Here is a 21,477-nt window from a genome sequence, read left to right as displayed (position 1 = left end):
AGCTCATCATGACATTATAAATGTTGATGGCATCTGCTTGGCCTTAGATAAATTTTTTACTTGTAAAGATGGATTACATTTTATCCTAAAAGAGCCAAAGACTGAACTTAGCAAGTTTCAAGAGAACCTTTACTAAATCACAACAGCTGAAATACAAGGAAAAAGTCTGAAATACACTGGGATTCTAGTGCAAAAATTAAAAAAAAAACATGAAAATTGTTCTTCATTTTCTCTTCTTATAGCCGACCTATTACTGCGAGATTAACAAGAATATACTTTTGAATGAACATTTCATCAGTATAAGCTAATTTAGTGTTTCTTTTTGTGTCCCTCTCATGGCTTACTTTAACCTTGAGAAAGAGTTTTGTTTTGTGCAGGAGTTTTGCCTATGACATATTTTTTTACGCTGCTTCTTCCTGCATGGTGGAACTGCAGAGCTGCACCAAAATTTTTATCTCATCTCCGTTCGCTTGTCTCACAAACATTGTGATCTTAGTTTTTTTTCCTTTCGATTTTTTTGTGCGCCTAAATTAGACTCGTGTGTGTTCGTGCATATTTTCAGGAGGCCGTAGCCAAGTGGGAGAAGCTGGCCAAGCAGCACGAGGCCTTCGACAAGCTCCTGGCCGAGCTTGAGGAGTGGCTCACACAACCGGAAAAGGAACTCGACGAGATTGTTGACGCCAAAGCTGACCTGGCCTCAACTCAGGATCAGAAGAACAAACTTGAGGTGGGTGCTGGATCTGAGATTATATATTGACTTGTGTCTTCCCTCAAGTAAGCTTTCACTTTACCTACCTGCCACGGTAGCTCAGTGACTATGTCATTCTGCTGCTAGGCATAAGGTCACAGGTTCGACTCCCGGGGACAGTGGGCGCCTTTTGCCCATGCTGTGTGCTTAAATATATATTTAAGTCCATGATAAGCCCCAGGTAACCAAAATCAATCGGGGGTGCCTTCCACTGTGGTGTTTTTCATAACCTCAGTGTTGCTTTGTGGGGTTAAAATCAATCAATCACTCAATCAATCAGTTTACTTGTATCTCACTCGCTCATGAAAAAAATAAACTGAAATGACATGAAATTGACTTTTGGCAATACTGCGGCCTACTGCAAAATCGGAATGTGGTGCCATGAAAACTACTTATTTCTCAACACACTCACTGCAGCAGCATATTTTGGCCTCCTGATTTCCTTGTGTCGAGGTTGTCTGCTTCTATCTTCTGCTTAATGTAGCCAATGCTGTATTTGGAAGGCCAACTGTTATTGGTTTTGTGTACTCGTTCTTTGCAACAGAACTTGAGTGATCGCCTGGCCCAGCGAAGCAGCAGCATGGATGAGCTCGTGGAGTCCGGCGAACGCCTGTACTCTCACACTGCGCCCGATGGCAGGGAAACCATCCGGCAGCAGCTCAGGTATGTCCACACGGCAACTTTATGCATTTGTACTTTTCAGTCATGTTAATTATACGTAGCATGAAATGTAGCAGAGCATGTCCAAGTCCACATGGCATTTTGTAATTTTACATTGTGTTGGCAGCTTTTCTTCAAAATTTTGTCGGTCGTTCTAATAGTATACTACACAGCAGTAAATGTAGCAAGGCCTGTTATACATCCGTCCTGTGTATGTGCTATACCATCAGACAATTGGGTTACTCTTTTGATTGTTTTACCAATTCGTTGATTTATTCATTAAGTCATTAGATTCTTAATATGTTAGAATCTGTGCTTCATGTTACACTGAATTTATTTTGAGCCTGTCAATGTCATTTCCTATCCACAAAGTGGTATGCTGCCCTGCCCTTCCCTGCCCTGCTTGGTTTGAAAATACGCTTTCAGTAATGGGGGGCTCTGAAAAAGACTGCATGAGGAACAGTGCAAGGACATGAAGTGAAGGTCATGTATGCTTCGCACATAAACAGACTTTCTCTGACCACACCTGCTTGTGGGGATCATTAGAAATTACCGAAAAACTTTCCATTGTGTTGAGCTAGTGCTTATGCTCTTCAAGGTAAGCGTAGTTTTCCCGCAAGAGCCGACACGTAATGTGTAACCTGCCCTGTTGCAGGCACGTCAAGGGTCGCTGGCAGACCCTCGTGGAGCGGTCAACCGAAGCCCTGGCCGAGCTGGACCAACGGTTGCAGCAGTTGTCGGGCCTGTCCCAGAGTCAGGACCAGCTGCGCCAGTGGATCGAGGATGTCAAGACGGCCCTGGACAGCTGCAGCCAGCCCCGGGCCACGCTTCAGGAGAAGAAGGCTCAGCTTCAGACGCACAAGGTTCTGCGCGTTAATTTATTTACGTCTTTTTGGAGGCTGGACCGAGCTGTACATTTGAGCCAACTTTACTATGACAGAGAGAAGGGACGCTACGTGCTCTCGTGTCCCCTAACACTTCAATTCCCCACGCAACTCTTGCGTCCTTTGACGTTTTGCTTCCCTGCGTGACAAACTTATGATGACATTGAAAGAAGGTACACCCTTGTCCAATATGAAAGGTAACGCTGGATTTGTGTTCAAAGCTGGTAATTTTTCTTGTGGGTGCTTGTAATGAGGAAACTTTCCATGAGCAGGATTCTCTGACAGGAGAACAGCATAACAAATAGCACTGAGTGAGGTTCTCACTAAATTTCACTGTATTCACTGGTTTTCATTGTATTCACTAAATAAACGAGAGGAAAGAACATGGGTATAACTACAGTTATAATGGCACTGTTTTTTTTTATGTAAGCCACTAGAAAAACTCAGGCATCCTTGGAAGGAGGCTTGGCTTAGCTTTACATTGCATTTGCATGTCCCTGTGTTCACTCTCAAAGGGAGTAGTAGTTAAATTGAATATAACTGAGACACTTCTGCTTTACTGAAAGAAAGAAATGGCTGATAAGACCTATTAGACCGACATCTATGCACTGAAAGCTAGTCTGGCTGCCTTCCTACCATGGTTTAGAGGCGGCCAAGAAGAATGATAGGTGTAACGTTAAGGGATAAGAAAAGAGCAGATTGGGTGAGGGAACAAACGCGAGTTAATGACATCTTAGTTGAAATCAAGAAAAAGAAATGGGCATGGGCAGGACATGTAATGAGGAGGGAAGATAACCGATGGTCATTAAGGGTTACGGACTGGATCCCAAGGGAAGGGAAGCGTAGCAGGGGGCGGCAGAAAGTTAGGTGGGCGGATGAGATTAAGAAGTTTGCAGGGACGGCATGGCCACAATTAGTACATGACCGGGGTTGTTGGAGAAGTATGGGAGAGGCCTTTGCCCTGCAGTGGGCGTAACCAGGCTGATGATGATGATGATGATGAAATACTAATGGGTGTTCTGTTTAAAATGTATACCGTATTGTTAGTGAGGGAACTTGTTGTAGAACCCTGCATTCTTGATCTGAACCTTGTGTGTGATCTGTGCAGGTGGTTCACCAGGACATCATGTCCCACCAGCCAGCCATAGACAGCATGTGCGAGCGTGCCCAGAACCTTTCAGCCACTGCTGCTGGCAAGGACACTCTCGGAGACCACGTTCAGAGCACCAGGGCTGCTTTCCAGGAGCTCTGTACAAGGTCGCAGGTAAAGCACCCTCTTTCTGGCACCAGGTTTCTTTTGCTCGTCCATTCTGAGCAGATCGACCAGCAGCGTCGAAGATGAGCCAAGGAAATTTCTTACGAATGTGATTTTTTTCGGTACTTATGAGTGGCCTAAAGCACAACAAGTACAGCAAAGAATTTTGCTGGCAGCATGCACCTATAATCGAGTAAGATCTCTCATCCTGAACACTCCAGCAGGGCGCTGGGCTAATACCCAAGTATGGGTTAGGCACGCATTGAAAACCCAAAAGTAGCTATTCATTGTAAAAAGTTGTAATACACCTTTTTTGCATCACCTGGGCAACAAACACATGGTCTAATGGCATGTTACATGACATGCAATGAGTCCAAAAGATAGCTAGAATCTGTCGGGAAGAACCTGATGGAACATGCTGAAAGCTTGTTGTATGCAATTGTTGGTGCACCAGGTCATATGTTAGATCGCACGCCGAATCACATCATATGTCTTCTGCTTTATCACCTCTACAAAGACAAAGTCCTTCAACGGACTGTTTTGGAAAGCTGTAGTAAAAGGATGGTTATCTTGCCTGTAGGGTTTGACTGGCCAGCTGACGTCAGCTGTGGAAGATCACCAGAAGCTGGTGGACAAGGTGGTGGCCTTCCAGGACTGGATCCAGAGCTTCCAGGATCAGCTGCAGGAGCATAAGGACACCACGGGAGAGAAGAAGGCCATTCAGGGACGCCTTGAACAGCTTACGGTATGCATCCTTGCCTCCTTGTGGGAAGGTAAATGGAAGGCATCGTCAGTCCAGACTGCCAAACATTGCTTGGTTGCTTGTCAGTATACCTATCCAAATAGCGATAAAGCAGCACCAATATCGGTTCTATGTTGCACTGACATGTTCACATACATAGGGCCAGTGTTGCCCAATTTAGGGCCAATATAACTTCATTTTGAGCCCACACTGGCCGTGCTTCCTGTTCAGCTAGAGTAGCTTCACAGCTGGACATGCTTTCTTACTCCTTTGAAGTAATGTGCCTCAGAGTGTGAATTCTGTCGCCAGAGCACTACATGATTAGAAAAGAAATGGTGGCTTGTCAAATAATAGAGAGAAACACTATGTTGTGCCCAGACTAAGTTGCTTGCAGCTTGTAACGTGACTTTAGCATATTCTGGTATTGCTCTCTTGGGAGCATGCATTGTAGAGGAGGAGCACTGTGCAGCCAAATTGTAGCATTTGCATCACGAACGCGGAGATCCTCTGGTGCTGTTGCTGTGATGTGTGTCACTTCAGAAAACCTCACTGTACTGGATTGTGGGCTTGTGAGTTTGTCGAGCAGTGCATTGGATGTTGTTGTAAGTGTGCATCCACGTCAGACTCTGTCATTTGTAACGCTTCATGGCAAAAAGTAGTGCAACAGTATTGTTTGCATTACTAATTGCACAAGATTATTCCTTTTAGGAGGTATAGTTTTGTAATGTTTATCATTGCCTATGTATGTAGCTAGGCTGTTGCTTTTAATGCACTACTTGTGTAGGAAACATTGTCAACTGTCTTCAAAGTGCAAAGGGACAACACTTCTGTCTGCTGGAAATATGGGCTGTGTATAGCATAAGTGCGAGCGCTACTGTGATCTGCTGCCGACGTGTGGCATGACTGGGGCAACACGACAACCCGCAGGAGCTGACCGAGAAGAGCAAAGAGGGTGAGGTGCTGCTGTCTGAGGTCCGAGAGCAGAGCCAGGTAGTGTCGGCCCGCAGCTCCCCGCAGGGCCAGGCGCTGCTGTCGCGGGAACTGCAGGGGCTGCAGGAGCTCCTGGGCAAGACGCTCACCTCGCTGCAAGAGGCACGGCGCAACCTGGAGAACACGCTGCAGCAGTGGGGGGCGTACGAGTCGCACTTGGCCTCCCTCACCCAGTGGCTGTCAGAAACGGAGGCCGAGCTGCGAGCCCCTCAGATGCCCGCTACGCTCGCCGACAAGGAGGCCCTCTCTGCACGTGGAAAGGTGAGCGCATGCAGCAGCCAATGGAGTGTTGAAAAACAGCATTAAAGGGACCCTAAAGGCGAATATTAAGTCAAGCTAAAGTGATAGATTAGTGTTCGAGAATCACTAAGGCATCAATATTATCGTGAACAGAGCCTTAATAATCGAGAAATTGAGGTAAATGCAGGACATTATTAGAGACTCCCCCGGGACATTCAAGTACTTGCCCGATGATGAAAGCACTCCTCAGATAAGTTCTGGCACTAGTACTCAACCACTCATTGCAAAAGAAATACTTGTATTGTATTATAAGACGAAATCAAATGCTACTTGTCCAGTTCTATTTCATTTTTTAGAAAAAAGAACTCTGAAATTGCCCTTGACAACAACGCGGGTGACCGAAGGCTACGTTTTCGCTCGACACCACGCTGTCCACACTTTCGTATTTCAGAAGTTTCGTTATTGCGTAGTGCTGTGTTGGTTTTGCTGGCTCACGAAACTAGCACAAACTGCAAGTAGCAGAGAATTCAACTTCCATCTGATGTCGCGGGATGCCCAAGCGGTCTACGCCATTTGACCAAAAAGCAGCTGCAGCGGAGAATCCACCACTCTGTCTTGGCTCGGTGCCTTCGTCTGTCGGGTGCTGTTTTACTCACCGACGACAGCAAAGGGTGGTGATGGTGTACGCAACATCACCACTCCCACTGTTGGGTGACGGGAGATTTGAATTTCGGAAAAGCTATTCGGACACTTCAGATGCAATTTTCTCATAAACTAAGTATTTTCTTGGCACGAAACCAGCATTGCGAGGTTTCTGGAATGATATTTCAACAGTCCGTGTCGACTTAGTATTTGCCTTTACTGTCTATTTAAAATAAAAAAATAAAAAATCAAGGTAGGAGATAGTTTAGTGTGAGAGCATAGTTTCACACTAAAAATACTACAGATGGAAACCTGTTGCTGTGTGTACGTGCTAGTACAGTGTGCCATCCTACAGCCGATTAACTATGGCGGGATAATGAAAAGTCCAGGGAAAGTCACTCAACAGACAGTTGTCGCAGCTGTAACGATTTGTACACTTTGCTTTTAATGCTGGTGAACGTCATGAAAAAGGATAAAAGGTGTCAGTGACATGCAGCATATTTTCAATGTATTTCAGGCATGGCATTGTTCATCAGTGCATCCGTTTCACACCTTGTGATGGCCACGCTGTTATAATTGTTGAAATGTGTCCTATCAAGCATAAGGTCTTTTACTATAATTACTAGGAGGGAATCTGGCACTAGTATCTACGCACGCTGGTGGTGCAGGTTTGTGAATTTGCGTAACTTCCCTCTTTTGGCTTTCAATAACCTTCGGGTTACTTGTTTTAACCTAATAATGTCCTCAGGTTTGCTGTACGTTGACGATTAGCCTCATTTACCCTCTAATTTCTGCCATGATACTGGTTTTCGTGTAGGTGTAAAGATAACTATAAAATATGTGAAATAGCTATTGTGTCACTGCACAAAAGCCTTTCAGGTTTATTGGCACTCAAAACTAGAAGTGTCGAGGCTTGACTATGCAGTCAAATTAGATATCAAAATGAAGTAGTTGTCAATGTCAAATGCTCCATTGCTTTGAAGAAATGTGTGACTAGTACGCACTGCAGCTGAACTGCCAGAAACAATAAATATAGCTGCAGTTTGCTTCCTCTATGAATCCATGTTAAATTGTAGACAAATCCATGCATGTACTACCCATCATACCCATAGGGGTTGAATGACAGCAGCATTTGATTTCGCTCTAGTAGTCTTACTAAGAAGCTCTTATGAAAGTGATGGGAGAATCTAAGCTTTGTAAGCATAGTCTATAGAAGCATAGTAAACATGTTATTGTACCAGAAAGTCTATCTGGTACTCAGCTATTAAAGAATATTTTCAACCCTTTAGTGTGGCTGCAGCTTCATGGTACCACTAGAGTAAGTCAAACTTAGAGAATGTTAGTATTGCAGTAAAATATCTTTAACCTCAAACGTCATTTGTGGCTAAAAGGGCTTGCAAGAAAATTTATAGGTAAAGAAGTTCTAGGATTTCATGCTGAAAAAACGAGCAAAACCAGCCTTATCGAGAACAATCATTGGGTCTGACTGGTGTGGGTACCAAAATGCACTTTAGACCAACTGGTAGAACTTGAAACTTGTCAAATCAAGATGGACTTAATAAGATTTCTTGACTATAAAAGTGCAGAAAGTAACACTACATGTAAAAAAAAGGCTTGCACTGGCTACATCACTAGGGGCACACAGAATTCACACGCATTCTGAAGTACCTGGGACATCGTTTTCTCTACAGGAGCTGCGAAGCAAGATTGCTGAGAAGCAGAAGAGCGTGGACAGCTTTATCGACGAGGCCCACTGCCTTCTCCAGCTGTCCGGCGTGGAGCTCGTGCGAGCACAAATGTCGCAGTGCAATGCCAGATACCAGTCCCTGCTGGCAACGATAAAGGTACGAGCAGTCTCGCACTTGCGTTCAAAACTGGGGTTATTGTTTGTACCAGCCCTGCATATTACCTGCAAAAGCCGCACTATCCGTACGCAGAACAGGCAGCTAGTGCAGAAGGCAAAATCAAGTTCTAGTCTTATTCAGTCGTACTGTAATGAGAACCCCAACCTGTAGTGCAGGTAAATGGCAGCCATGGTGGGCTTAGGTAACTAAGGTAAACCATGTTTATAGATTCAAACAATGTTTATTACTGTGAGAACAAATGTTTTGGCTATATGTGGAGGTATGCCCACTCCGTAAGTGATAGAAGTGGAGGAGTCAGTTCACCTCTCGTTGCACATTGACAGACAACATTTTCGTTTACTGGGCAGGGTAAGGTAGCCTGTCAGGTGGGGGCCAATAGCTGCAGCTAGGGAAAGTGCCTCCTGTCATGTGTTGCTATCTTTTCACCTTCATTCAGCAAGAGGGTCACCCTGTTTACTGAGGAAATGATGCTATCTCCACCCCCCTCTCGATTTCCGCAAACTTGATAAAAGAGTGCACTGCTGTGTTGGGATGACAGTGGGGAAAGGGGAGAAGGGTTTGTGCACCCTCTCCACACCTCCCACCAGCTTCTGGTGCATCACTTCATGTGATTGTGCGTGTCAATATAGTACACTGGAAGAAATGGGCACAGATTCCCCCCCCCCCCCCTTTTGACCTCTTTTCTTTGTTGCTGTTGTCCAGGACTTGGCTGCTCGCTGGGAAGGCATGGAGAAAGACCAGCGAGAGTACGAGAAAGCCATGGCTAGCTGCAATGCTTGGCTCGACGAGGCAGAGCAGACGCTGAGTGAGATCCAGAGCGACACTGCAGCACCCGAAGAGAAGCTGACTCGACTTGAGGTTAGTCTTGGCTTTGACTGGCTTGTTTTGTAGCTGTTGCGTGCGTGGTGGTGTTCGTGTTTATTCGCCCGACTTCACAAACTGTGTTCACGTTTTCAGACATTGGTTGTGGGCAAGGTTCATGGCCAGCAGCAGCTAAATCTGGCTTCTCGCCTCGGAGAGCACCTGTACCAGGATACCGCCGCTACAGGAAGAGATCAGGTTGGTGCAGCGTGTGTCAATTTGTGTTTGATCTCAGCAGTCTTATACAGGTTTCTGTCCTGCGGCATAAATGTTTACTGGGGCTGCGTAGCATGCTTTGTGCAGCATGATCATGATCTGTACCACTCTGTATTTTGATCCTGTAAGGGACGTGGTTCGGAATAATCGTAACGTTGCGAGTCACCTTTTGATGTACCAGGTTTTTTAAAATGACATGAACATGTCATCCTTTAATGTACAGCGTAATACAACTTCCTCGCATGCTAAGTAACTTATTTGTAAAACTCACTTACATATAAACCTTGACACTGCAGTGACCACCTGTTCTCTCATTCTTGGACAATCTCTTCAAGGTACTGGAGTTCTTCACTCCTATTGTTCAGATATTAAAGAGCCCCATAGCATTTTTCATGCTGTGGTGTTTAAGAATGTTATACAATAGTCTAACGAAAACGAACAGTTTGAAAGCCTTTGCTTGGTATATTCCATAGGTTTCAGGGTGTTAATGTCAAAGATTAACTCCTGATGAGATTGGCTGACGTACAAGGTTTTCTTAAAGGCAGTCTACCACAACTACTTTGCAAGTGTTTAGCCTCTAGGAACTTTAAGATGCACAATTAAACACTCATGTGCAAGAAGCATGTAAACATTTGTTTGTCTCTTTGGCGACAGGTGCGGCTTGAGCTGCGTGAACTGCACGAGCGATGGGAATCTTTGGAGTCCAAGATCGCAGAACTGCAGAAGCAGCTGCAATTGCAGAGCCATGCTCGCAGCAGCTTTGTTGATTCATTGAGCCAGGTAAGGATGCAGTTTAATAAAAAAAAAGGACTTGCCACATTATGCCACTGTCCTGTGAATTTGAAATCGCAAGTGGTCGATGATGGTGTTGCAATCAAGAAGTTGGCTAACAAAAACCCTTGTCCTATGAGAGGGGAAAACATTTAGCTCTGTAACCTTATTCTAAAGAGAGGTGCACGCCCAAAGTTTATTTATGTCTTTCGTAAAGAATAAAGAGAAACACACAGTGATAGCTCATATTGTACGGAAGACAAGGTGCCACGGCTATGGGAGTGAAACCCGGCACCTAGTTCTTTCGCTGTGATAGGATGTGCCGCAAATTTTCTCTTGTTCCTTAGGTCCAGATGTGGCTCGACAATGCCGAAAAGACCGTTGCCGAAGCCCGAGACAAGCTCCCGTCACTCCAGGAAGCACAGGGGCGTCTACACTCACTCAAGGTATTTATATTACCTGTTGCCACGATGCATAGTTTGCCACTTATTTTTCTTGAAATGGACATAATTCAAAGCAGTTCATGTTAGGATGAGCTAGATTAGCCCATTTGAGCTCCGCACGTGCATTCTATGTTTGCGATTACGTTACATGCCAACACTATGAGGGAATGATGAAGTTGTGCCCACGAGTTATATCTTTCAGTTTTTGGCGACATTGTGTGTGTTGCCACGTTTTGTGGGGCTAAGCTACAAAAGCTCTTGGCAATGAAGGAAATGACATGCACAGGAGTGCAAGCGTACAAAAGGGCATTTATTGCTCCTTGTTCATAATAATACCAGCTAGTCGAAATACGAGGATTACTTTCTCTGTGAGACACGCTGAAGAATTGAAGAGGTAACGTAGGGATGCCTATGCATGGCATAGGGATGCCGAGAGGGGCACGAAGGCCCATGTTGTCTGTGAGGGCAGTCCCTCGAACTGAAGCACACATGAGCAATTGTGTTTGCCTATGCCGGTGGCGTGCTCTGAAACCAAACGGGAAGCCTTCCTTGAGGTAGTCCCACAAAATGCACAGATAAATGTGTGGCCAGTTCGTGCATGCAGACCTCCCCAATCCACAGAGGATGAGACAACCTCTTCTTGCAGCAGAGCTATTTACACTATTGGTGGCACTAGCACAGGAGCGCTAGCACTGTCGCTTGCCGCAGGTGCGTAACTGTAACGCCAGCTGCTCCCACCATTGCATGTTTGTCATGCAGGGAAGCTGAATGTCGATAGACTTGAGAGTAGTTGTGTGGGGAAGACAAGCGTCAGGGAACACGGAAGTGTCGAGCTCCCCCAATTTCAGCACCTACGAGGACCTTTGCCATTTTATAGCGATACACCTAGCTTGACTGCTTGCAGCCATTCTTAGCGTTCTTTTGTTGTGCGTCAATCTCTACTTGCTTCTGACCTCTCATCACTACGTAAATGCGTAGAATGTATTTGACGTGTGCTACAACACTTTTGTACAGCTGCTGCAACAAGAAGCAGTGCTGCAGCGACGGCAGCTGGATTCTTTGGAAGAGATGTCACGGGGCGATGCATCATCTAAAAAGAGCCTTGAGACAACATCAACACGCCTTGGTATTGTCACTGAAGAACTGAAGGTTTGTACACTTTGTTCTGTTTTCTCTGTATTCCTAATTTGTTTCACTGGATGTGACTACACAGCAACTAGTGGATGGGCGAGCTAAGAAAAAAACCTTAGAAAGCTAAAGAAAAGGATGAACTTAAGGAAAGTGATTAGTTGAAGAGGGAACAGTCAACAATGGGAAAGAAAGAGTGCTTAACTCAGTCATTAAACATTCTATTTAAGTCGCATCACGGTTGTTTTAAGTACTGAGTTTTTCTTTTCCAGAAGTGTTGAAGTATGGAAAGTATCAACTAAACTAGATGAGTTGCTTAAAATTTGACACCCGAAAATGTTTACACAAGATGCCGTTAAACATGTTGCATTGTAGTTTGTTTCGTATGTTAGTGCTTACCTTGTTCTGTTATGTCTCTGTAAGAGATTCAAGCCAGACAAAGGGATCACAGGGAAATATGAGACTTGAAGTGATAAACCATGACTGAACGAGGGCAGCCTCAACCCTGGAGCCAACATTTAAACAAAAGGATGCGTCTTTGTCAGGCCATGACTAAGACAAGTCTCATCGTGAAAACATTGGCCCCAGGTTGAGGCTTCCCTCATTGGGTCGCTATTGATCTGTATGAGACTGTTACTTTTACATTGTAACTGTGCAATTTCAATTTTTACTATCCTTCTGCTTGATCTTGCTATTTGTATTCCTAAAGCAGAAATATATGTAAATAAAGGCACCTCTCCCCCCGATTTCTTTTCTTGGCTTTAGCTAATTGTCTTGGCTGGTTACTGTTAATATAAACTGAAACATCAGGGGCAAAAAAAAAGCTGGCGAATTCCGCATGGCTCGCGTGGCTGCTCTGCCAACTAAGCTGGCGCGGTCGCCTCCACTTTCGCTGCATTCCCCGTTGTTTACGCAGCTGTGCTGCCAAGATGAGTAGGTCGTTACTGATGTAGTCCTTGCCCAACCAGCGACCAGTTCATCAGGAAACTCAGAACAGCGTAAAAGGGACTTCTTCAGCACCATTTGTATACGTGACCTCACAAGCCCAGTCGTGTACTTAACAACTTTTCTTTTGCACAAGGTCTCCTTGCTTCAGGTATAACACACAGGAAGCCATCCAAGTAGCTCGTTTAATGCCGATACTGAAGGTTGGGGGGCTGGTGATAAAATTTTCTTTTCTGATTTTGCTTGGAAACATTGGGCATTAACTTTTGGTTTATACAGTAGCTTCCCTTTGAGATCAGCATGAAGGAAGCATGGAAATACGGTTGCAATTTGTCAGGGAAGCAAGCTTAAAAGAATTCATCTCAGAGGGCATGCATGAAGGTATCAAAGTACACATGAGGATTTAGAGTGTAGCGATCTGGGTGTGGGAGGGGGAAGCCATGTCCTATAAATATATTCGGCAACCAAGCAGGCCCCTACTTCCCTTTTATCTTTACTTTTTTTATGCCTCTTTCTGGCCTTTGTTTGTCTCGATTCGGGCCTGTTTTTAGAAAGTGAAGCCCCAGTTCTGAGACATAAACCAGACACTTCTTGCGTTGGGCTGCTATAAACGAAACACGAAGAAACAACTTAGAAGCTGCACTTAACTAGGCATGTCTAGTAGTAAGTCTGTTTTTAAAAGGAAGAGGAAAACAGTGACTGGACGTACAGTCAAGAGAGTTTAGTTTGTTTGCAGGTGCTCGTCCTCCTTTTTTTTCTCTCTTTTTTTTCTCTCTTTTTTTTGTTTGCACTGTGTTTTCTTTGCATCGATAAAACCGTCCTGGCTCCGTCTCCTCAGACGTTGCTGGCCAGCCTCGAGAAGCTGTCGGCGCTGGCGCAGGAGCAACGCGAGCGCAAGGAGCAGCTCGCCGCCTGGCTCGAGCAGATGCACGAACGACTCGACCTGTGCCGAGACGTCACCGGAAGCCGACCCGTGCTCAAGACCCGCCTCGACAAGCTTCAGGTGCGGCGCTCTCTCCTTCGTCGAATCTCGATCATGCTCTTGGCTCTAACGCATGTGGCGGACAGGTCTCTCGATCTCATAGCATCAAGGCATAAACAGAAATGAGATTTGGAGGGCTCCATTTTATATTGAACTGCATGCTTATAAAAGACGTGACCTTTTCGAGAGACGCAAAATAGCACAACTGGGGGGGGCAGAAAAGAAGTGCACTAAACTTTAATTTCCTGTATGGGGAGAAAATTACAAATCTGCAAATTGTCATATGTATTCTTTCATGTCACGTTTTTTTGTTTCTTGCCTGTATGTTCTTGTTTCCAGAAAGAAAATTTACATATATAGTATATGTTTTAGTTTTAAGTCTCTGCGCACATGTCGGCTTTTCTTGCAAGTCCTCTTAATGCTTTGTTCCTTTTCAGTTTTCTTGCGCATTTTAGTTTCACTTGTCATGCTTATGTTATGTGATATAAACATGTTGTCGTTGCACTTATGTTATTAAGTAAATGAAGCATTAATTACATGCAAGACTATTTATGGGGTGTACTTGCAAAAGGTGTTGCAGCACTGATCGAATTGGCTGACAGCTCACATAAAGGAAGTTCGTCGTCGTCAACTTCGGTACCACTGTGTTCGTTCTACAAGACATGCACGTAGTTGTATAAAATGTAGGGTTTCCATTCGTTTCCCTAGATGAATGAATTGTACATTGAATAAGGATGGCCTTTTTGCTCTGGTATGTACCCCTTACAATATGCAATGAGAAGGTGCATTCTCTTGTCACAAATTGCTCTGTAATCAATGAAACAGCGAAAACAAATTGATGGCTATGGGAAGAAACTGGCAAGAGGACCACGGTCTTTGTGCTTGCCTTTGTACATTGCTGTGGATTCTGCTGCTTTTTTACTTTTTAGTGTTTTTCTTCATGATTTAGACGAGTCAATATGGTAGTCATTGCTAGAAGTGTGCTTTCTTTTATATCTGCTTTCTGTGTCAGTATTTTTCTTTAAGTTAAACACTCACATTGACAGTATTTTTGCGTGAGGCGTTATTTTTTGTGTTGTTTAGTTACCCCATCCATTTATTTTACATTTCCATTCTTACGCAAAGGAGGTGTAGAAGGTGTTAGTGTTGTATATATCTTGCATAGGCCCACTTGCTTCTTTTCGTCTGATAATGAAGTTTACATTTATAGTGAAAATCAAATACAATTAAAGGTTTTTCATATCAGATGCTACTTAGTTATAAAGTGAATCAACTCTATCATGATATGTTGGCCCCCACTTGCCATTTTTGTCAACATGGATTGGGTTACGTTTGATTAACTTAGGACGCGTTAGGTTGGCTTACGTTGGGTTTAAGATGGGTTCAGTGAGGACAGGTTAGGTTGGACTAGGTTGGGTTACACTGAATTACTTAAGGCTGGGTTACGTTGGCCTACATTGTGTTAGCCTAAGGTAGTAGAGTTTAGGCTGGGCTGGGTTGGGTTTGGCGGAGACTCGCTCTCACATTCCCCGCTTCTTTCAGGAGCTGGAGAAGCAGCAGCCCGAAGGGGCGTGCAAGGCCCAGGCGCTAGCCGAGTGTACCGCGACGCTCGTGACGCTGCTGACACCGCGCGAGCGGGCCGCCCTGGAGCAGGAGAGCGGCACGCTGGAGGGCAGCGTGGCACGGCTGGGCGCCGAGGTGGAGCAGGCCCGGCACGCGCTGTCGGCGCAGCTCCGCCTGTGGGACGCCTACGAGGAGCACTACGAACGACTGCTGGGCTGGCTGCAGGGCGCCGAGCAGACGGTGCAGCAGTTTGCCCTGCAGGCCACCCTCGACGAGAAGAGGCAGCAGCTGGACAAGTTCCAGGTGACGCCGAACACTTCCTCTGTCTTAGCAAGGCCGCGGATTGGGCTAGTTACACGCCAAGGTCACGGGTTCAAATGCCAGCAGCCGCAGCCGCATTCTGACGAGGGCTAAAGGCAAAAATTTTCATTTAGGTGCAAGTAAAAGTACCTTGTGCTGCCAGAATTAATCCGGAGCCACACATTATGGGGGATTCCTCGTAGCCTAGAATGTTGCATTAATTGTGTGGGTTAGAATTCATTCTCAGAGATAGTAACAGTGCAAACAAGGAACGAAAAAGAAGGCACGTAGACACAAGTGCATTCCCCGTCTGTCAGGTACTTTCTGTGTTTGGAATGCAGCTTCTCTTGAGTCAGACAGACCTTTTTAGAGAGCTATGGGCCCAGGGCGGTGCCTATGCATTAAACGACCATGCATTTCTGAAGATATGTACGAAGTGTTCGCTATTAAGAAGGTGACCTGACACACCTGTTGGAAGCTTGGAAGGACAGCAGTTGAAGTGTCATGTTATCAGTTTAATGAATGGAATTGTGGCGCAGCAACAAGAACACGGACGACAGGGACAGGCTTACACTTTCAACTGATTCATTTCCGGGGGAAAATAAACGTTACATGTATTCAGCACAAATGCAGAGGATCACCAAAGGAGAGCATCCACGTTGTTTTATAGAGTTATCGGTTTAAGCAGCATTTGCATATTGTTTCGAGTTCTCGCGCACTTGTGCCATGTTTTGAGCGTGGTGTTCATGGCAAGCGATGTTGAAAACTAATGTCCAAGTCTCTAACATCCCTCCAATAGAACCTGCTGAGTGAACTACATGCCACAGAACGAGACTTCGACTCCCTCTCGGACAAGGCCCAAGAGCTGATGGTGTCCAGCGGAGAGATGCGGCTTTCCATGGCTGTCAGCCAGCTCACTGCACGCTTCCAGTCTCTCTTGGAAACCTGCAAGGTACCCACTTGGAAGATTTTCTAACGAAAACGTAATTATAGGAGGTTCTTCACGACAAACATTCAAGTCTGTGAGGTGAACTAGCTTGGGCACTTGCTTTTAATTACCCATAGGTTCATTGCACTTCCTTTAACTGAACTTCTGATGAGACAGAAAGCTTCTCAATCTTTCTGCAATCTGAGAAAAGCTTTCTAAGATCTCAAATGTGTGTACCATCTCAATTTGTAATTCTACCATGTGAGAGCAAATATATACATGTACATCTTTTTTTTTTCCAGCTCTGTTATAGCTCAAAGTTTGGTGGTGCATGATCTTGCCTGATATGGCTTGACATTTCAAATGTAGTGACCCATGTTTGTTCCTTGTGATGTATGTGATCCATGAACTTTGTGTCGTAATCAACGGCATGATTGTAAAACAACACCGAGCTTCCACGTGAAGGGGGAAAAACACACACACACAAATAGCCTTTGGTGTTCGGCACAGCATGGATGGGGCTGACTATGATTGAGGCAGCTAGACAGTCTTGTGTGATATTCTGTCTGGATAGCGTTCCTTTCCTTCAAACTTGCTCTGCTCAAAATTATTCTGTGATGTTTACCCGAGAACGTGGATTTTCTGGCAGCAGGCCCGACATTTGTTTCTTGCCGTTTGCAGGAATTGGTGAAGAAATGCGAGCAGCATGTCCAGGATCACTCCCAGCTCGAGAAGAAGCACGCCGAGTGCGCCAAGACTCTAGCCCAGGCGCAAGAAATGTTTGTTGAAATTCAGGCGCTCCCAAGCGGCAACAAGGAGAGACTCACCCACAAGCTGGCACAAGTGAAGGTGGGGAACGCTGGTTTTCTTGGCCATGTAGGCGTAAACGCAGACTAAAAAAAGAAAAGCAATGCGGTTATGTCACTGAAATGGTACAACGCTTTATAATATAACTTGCAGCCTGTATTTAGCTTCAACTGCCATGTATGTTGGTCAACGTGTCAGCATAATTGATTACCACTCCATTGTATCAGCTGCTGCGTATGTTAAGCAATGAACTGCCATTGAATTAGCTTGGAAACATACAGCCCCACAAAGGTTGGCTATTGGCGCCAGGTGAACATCATATGATGCTGGCACCTGACTAAGGAGAGTTCCGGCTCTCTTACACCAGATTCTTACATTCTAACATGCACATTCTGTGCTGTCTAGCATCAGTCAGTCATTCATTCGATTCATCAATCAATCAGTCACTCAATTGATCTGTCATTCAGTCAATCGATTAATCAGTCAATCAACTAGTGACTCTGTCACTCTATTAATCAATCAATCAGCCAGAGTCAGTTGCTCAGTCAGTCAATCGATTAGGCAGTCAATCAATCAGCCAGTCAATATATCAGTCAATTGATCAATCAATCAGTCATTTAATCAATCAGATGATCAGAATGTTAGCCATTCCATCGACTGTTAAACCAGTCAACCATTGGCTCAATTCGTCAATGAACTGATCAGTCAGTCAATGGATTCATCAGTCAGCCAATCAATAGTGGCTCAATCTCTCAACCGCAATTAATTGTGCCCCTTTTCTTTCCACGGTGATGTGCAGGAGCTGCTGCAGGGCAAGAGCGAGGCCCTGAACCTGGTGAACGCGACGGTGCAGATCGCCGAGCAGGTCCAGGTGGGCAGCTCCCCCGAGGGCTGGAAGGCCATCCAGGGGCTCCTTCAGCAGCTGCAGTCAGCCTACGAGGCCGTCTTCGACAAGGCCCAGAACCTGGAGCGCGTGCTGCAGTCGTCACAGTTCCTCTGGTCTGAGTACCACGAGGCCCTGCAGAGGCTGCAGACCTGGCTCAAGGGCCTCGCGGCCAAGGCCGAGGGAGCCTCGCGCCTCTGCACCACTCTGGACGAGAAGAAGGCGCACCTCCGCACTTGCCGAGTGAGCTACTTGCTTTCGCGGCGCTGGCTGTTGTCGATAGCTAATAATGTTGTTAGCTGACACTATTAGCATTTCATCCTGAATCGTCACATCTTGTACCTGCGTGTGAATTTTTAATGTGCGCCTGGCACATGTGCCGAGTGTTGCCTAGATACGAGCACCGGGTGTGTATGACCCTTCCAGCTAGGTCCACTGACATGTTCGTGCTAAAATTTTGCACATAGATAGCATTTCCTGCTTGCTTCTGCTTAACACCACGTTTGAGTGCCTTAGCCATCTGTTTCAATCACAATAAATTCAAAGTATGCATCACCTGTGGCAGCATCGCTAAAGAAAAGTCTATTCTGCTCTGGTGGAGTAGTGGTGCCAATTGTCACTGCTGTGGTGAAAGGCAAAAATCTAGGACCATTTGTTGACCATTCTCAACAGCATTTTGTGCAAAGCTTGTTGGTGTTGGCCCCTTGAGTATGAACTTTCTTTTCTGCCACTTCACAGCCACACAGCAAACTTCTCAAATGTGCCGACAATTTGTTTTACTTTACCCTTACAAACTAAGAAGTTTCTTTTTCCTGTCTCGCTTGCATGCAGGGTCTCCTTGGAGAACTTAATGAACGTGAGCAAGCCATAGAAGACATCCAGATCAAGGCTGAAGCCATTGCTGACCGTGACAATGAGTCCCAAGAGATGCTGGATGCTGTGGTCAAGGGCCACAAGGAACAGACACAGAAGCTTCAGGTAATAAGTTAGTTAGTTATGGACATATCCTTTGTTGTATATTTAATCTACTGACATGGCTTTGTTGGCTGATGCCACTAGTATATATAAATATACAACACCATGGGCAATAAAGCACTTTGGGACATGTGATGTGCTGTTGAGTATGACCTACTGCTAAATAGTTACTATCATGATAGCCATAACGTTGTAGATCTTCATGACAGTAAGTCTTCATGCCATGCTTCTGCTAGGGCACTTGTATTTCTCATTGGATCATCATCATCATCATCATCCTGGTTACGCCTGATGATGATGATGATAATCCAATGAGAAATACAAGTGCCCTAGCAGAAGCATGGCATGAAGACTTACTGTCATGAGGATCTACAACGTTATTTCTATCATGATAGTAACTATTTAGTAACTATCTCATTGGATGGTTATGTAAAAATCCAACATGGCTCATGCAAGCTCAGACTTTGGAAGTGATTGTGTTAAATTTTGATGATCAGCATTACGTTTATAGAGAGACTATACGTTTAGCTAGCTTGAGCGGCTGTTTTTGAGACTGGTTTTATGACATGTTGTGCTTTTAGTTTGAGCATCCTGGACATGAGTGATGTTTAACAAGGTGTCGGATTGGGTGATTACGCAACTTCATTTCTTTATGGGTCGAAATTTTCAACTCACGCAAGTTTGCCCCTCTTTGAAACCGCACATTATTTGAGATTGCTTCTTCTAACAGTGTGCTGTACTATCTTTTGCAAATTTGCAGGAGGCAGTGAAGTTCTTGGAGGATGCAGTCACCCAACATGAAGAGCTGAGCAAGCACTTGGGCAATGTCCGAGACTGGCTGAGTAGCACGCAGGAACAAGCCGTGGCACTTTCGAACCTTGGCCTCGACCAGCTGGCTTTGTACAGCAATTTGGAAAGGCTCAAGGTGACTCGCATTTCTCTATGCCTATAGCTCGACTGCGTTACAAGTTTGTCTGGCGATCCAACAATCAGCAGTGTGTGCACTGTACTTACTGAATTTTCTTTCCACTGCAAAATAAAAGGAAAGTTCTTAGTTGGCATGTGGATTATAGTGTTCAAAACTTGCACAGTGACAACTTCTCGTTGACAGAAAGTATGGGGTGTGTGCTAGAAGATGCAACAGATAAATGACCGCACATCCTGTGAACCCGCCACGCTGTCATTTGCAGGCGATCGAGGCCAGTTTTGGCACCCAGGATGAGGAGATGAAACGAGCCGAGAAGCAGCTGCCTGTTGTGCTTCAGAGTACCCTGCCTGCCGGCCACAATGTTGTGGTGGGAGAACTGGACGCCTTGAAGCAGCAATGGCAGGTGTGTGGCTGGCTGCTTTTGTTCTTCTGTCATAGCATTATCTTCCAAAAGCATGTGCTGTGAACAAAACATTTAGCAAATGTTCAAAGGGTCCAAATAGTTTGGCAGTCATCTATTAATTGAGGTACAAGTTAGATTGTTTGCGTTTCACACATGGTGCCTACATGTATGTATACTAGACAGAGCTCTCAAGTCACCACCAAAAGTGCTCGCTGCTTCTGTCACTAGCTTTTTAAATCTCATATGATTGCCATAAGCATTGTACCATCATCAGAAAAAGCTTGGATAGCATGGCAACAGTGAAAACTTTTAATTTGCTTTTGGTGTAGCTGTGTACCTCGAAATTGAGGCATGCTCTGTATGGGTCAAACAACCACACATAAATGTATCACTTGATTTTTAGCTGCCTTTCTGAGCTGCAAAATAATTCTTTAAGAAATCTTTTTTTTTTCTCTTGGTCACTGGTCCCTGGTTCCTGGAAAGTGACCCTGGTCACTTTACTCTTCCTTGGGTACAGGGTAGCAACGGCTTGTTTCTTTCCTACATGTTAAACCACTTATTTTGGAAATGACTGAATTCGTCTTTGGCGCAGGTGGTGAGTGACATGGTGACTCGGGCACGCGAGTCCCTGGAACAACTGCTGAGCCGGTGGGAGGAGCACCACGTCCAGGTGGAGAAGCTCCAGCAGTGGATGTCGGAGCGGGATGCCGAGCTGCAGGGGCTGCTGCTCTGCGACACGCTTGAGGCCAAGAGAAGCCGCCTGGAAAAGCTGCAGGTAGGCCTCGCAAGCTTTGGGAACTGTGATGCTACAATTACAGTATAAGGCAGTGTATTGCGCCTCTTGTGATGTGGGACTGTAGGTCTTTTGTTGCTGCATCAGTAGCCGGGAGCAGAACTGATGGTAGGGGACACCTTGGTTCCCAACATTTGACTCAGTTTTGACTCTTGACTAGGTGCCCTGTTGCTAAGTCTGGACTGGGTACCAGGTACAGACTCTGGAGTGCGTACACAGACTGGGTACCCGGTACTGACTCCAGACTGAAATGCCTTGGTACCGACTCTGGACTTAGTACTGCAGTACTGACTCTGGACTGGGTACCCTGGTACCTTCTGCAGACTTGGTTGCTTGGTGCTGACTGGGGACTAGAAAATGTAGGAAAGCCACGTGTCTCATGGGGAACAAGAAATTCAAATGGAATGATAAAAGTGGATGTACAATCTTTGGAGGGTTGAAAAACTGAAGAGCTAAATCCCGTCATAAAGACGTCATGAAATTACACTACAAACTACAGATCTTCTTGCTGTGCACCCTTTACAA

At 45.3% G+C, this 21,477-nt stretch overlaps 1 protein-coding gene across 1 annotated transcript in view; it reads left to right on the top strand.

Annotated features, from left to right (window-relative positions):
- LOC142588869 (uncharacterized) overlaps positions 1–21,477 on the top strand; it is a 371,216-nt gene that overhangs the window by 165,491 nt on the left and 184,248 nt on the right. The window contains exons 52-72 of the mRNA XM_075700688.1: positions 563–727; positions 1,293–1,411; positions 2,064–2,271; positions 3,401–3,556; positions 4,128–4,292; positions 5,217–5,540; positions 7,853–8,005; positions 8,729–8,884; positions 8,984–9,085; positions 9,758–9,883; positions 10,222–10,320; positions 11,332–11,466; positions 13,229–13,393; positions 14,915–15,238; positions 16,035–16,187; positions 16,845–17,012; positions 17,770–18,096; positions 18,685–18,831; positions 19,589–19,753; positions 20,019–20,159; positions 20,752–20,934. Coding sequence (XP_075556803.1) covers positions 563–727; positions 1,293–1,411; positions 2,064–2,271; positions 3,401–3,556; positions 4,128–4,292; positions 5,217–5,540; positions 7,853–8,005; positions 8,729–8,884; positions 8,984–9,085; positions 9,758–9,883; positions 10,222–10,320; positions 11,332–11,466; positions 13,229–13,393; positions 14,915–15,238; positions 16,035–16,187; positions 16,845–17,012; positions 17,770–18,096; positions 18,685–18,831; positions 19,589–19,753; positions 20,019–20,159; positions 20,752–20,934 — 3,681 coding nt within the window. The remainder of the gene's footprint in view (positions 1–562; positions 728–1,292; positions 1,412–2,063; positions 2,272–3,400; positions 3,557–4,127; positions 4,293–5,216; positions 5,541–7,852; positions 8,006–8,728; positions 8,885–8,983; positions 9,086–9,757; positions 9,884–10,221; positions 10,321–11,331; positions 11,467–13,228; positions 13,394–14,914; positions 15,239–16,034; positions 16,188–16,844; positions 17,013–17,769; positions 18,097–18,684; positions 18,832–19,588; positions 19,754–20,018; positions 20,160–20,751; positions 20,935–21,477) is intronic.

This window comes from Dermacentor variabilis, chromosome 7, assembly GCF_050947875.1.
Source record: "Dermacentor variabilis isolate Ectoservices chromosome 7, ASM5094787v1, whole genome shotgun sequence".
Lineage (NCBI taxonomy): Eukaryota > Metazoa > Arthropoda > Arachnida > Ixodida > Ixodidae > Dermacentor > Dermacentor variabilis.
Note: the sequence above shows the minus strand (reverse complement) of the source record. Positions and strands in the feature narration are given on the sequence as shown.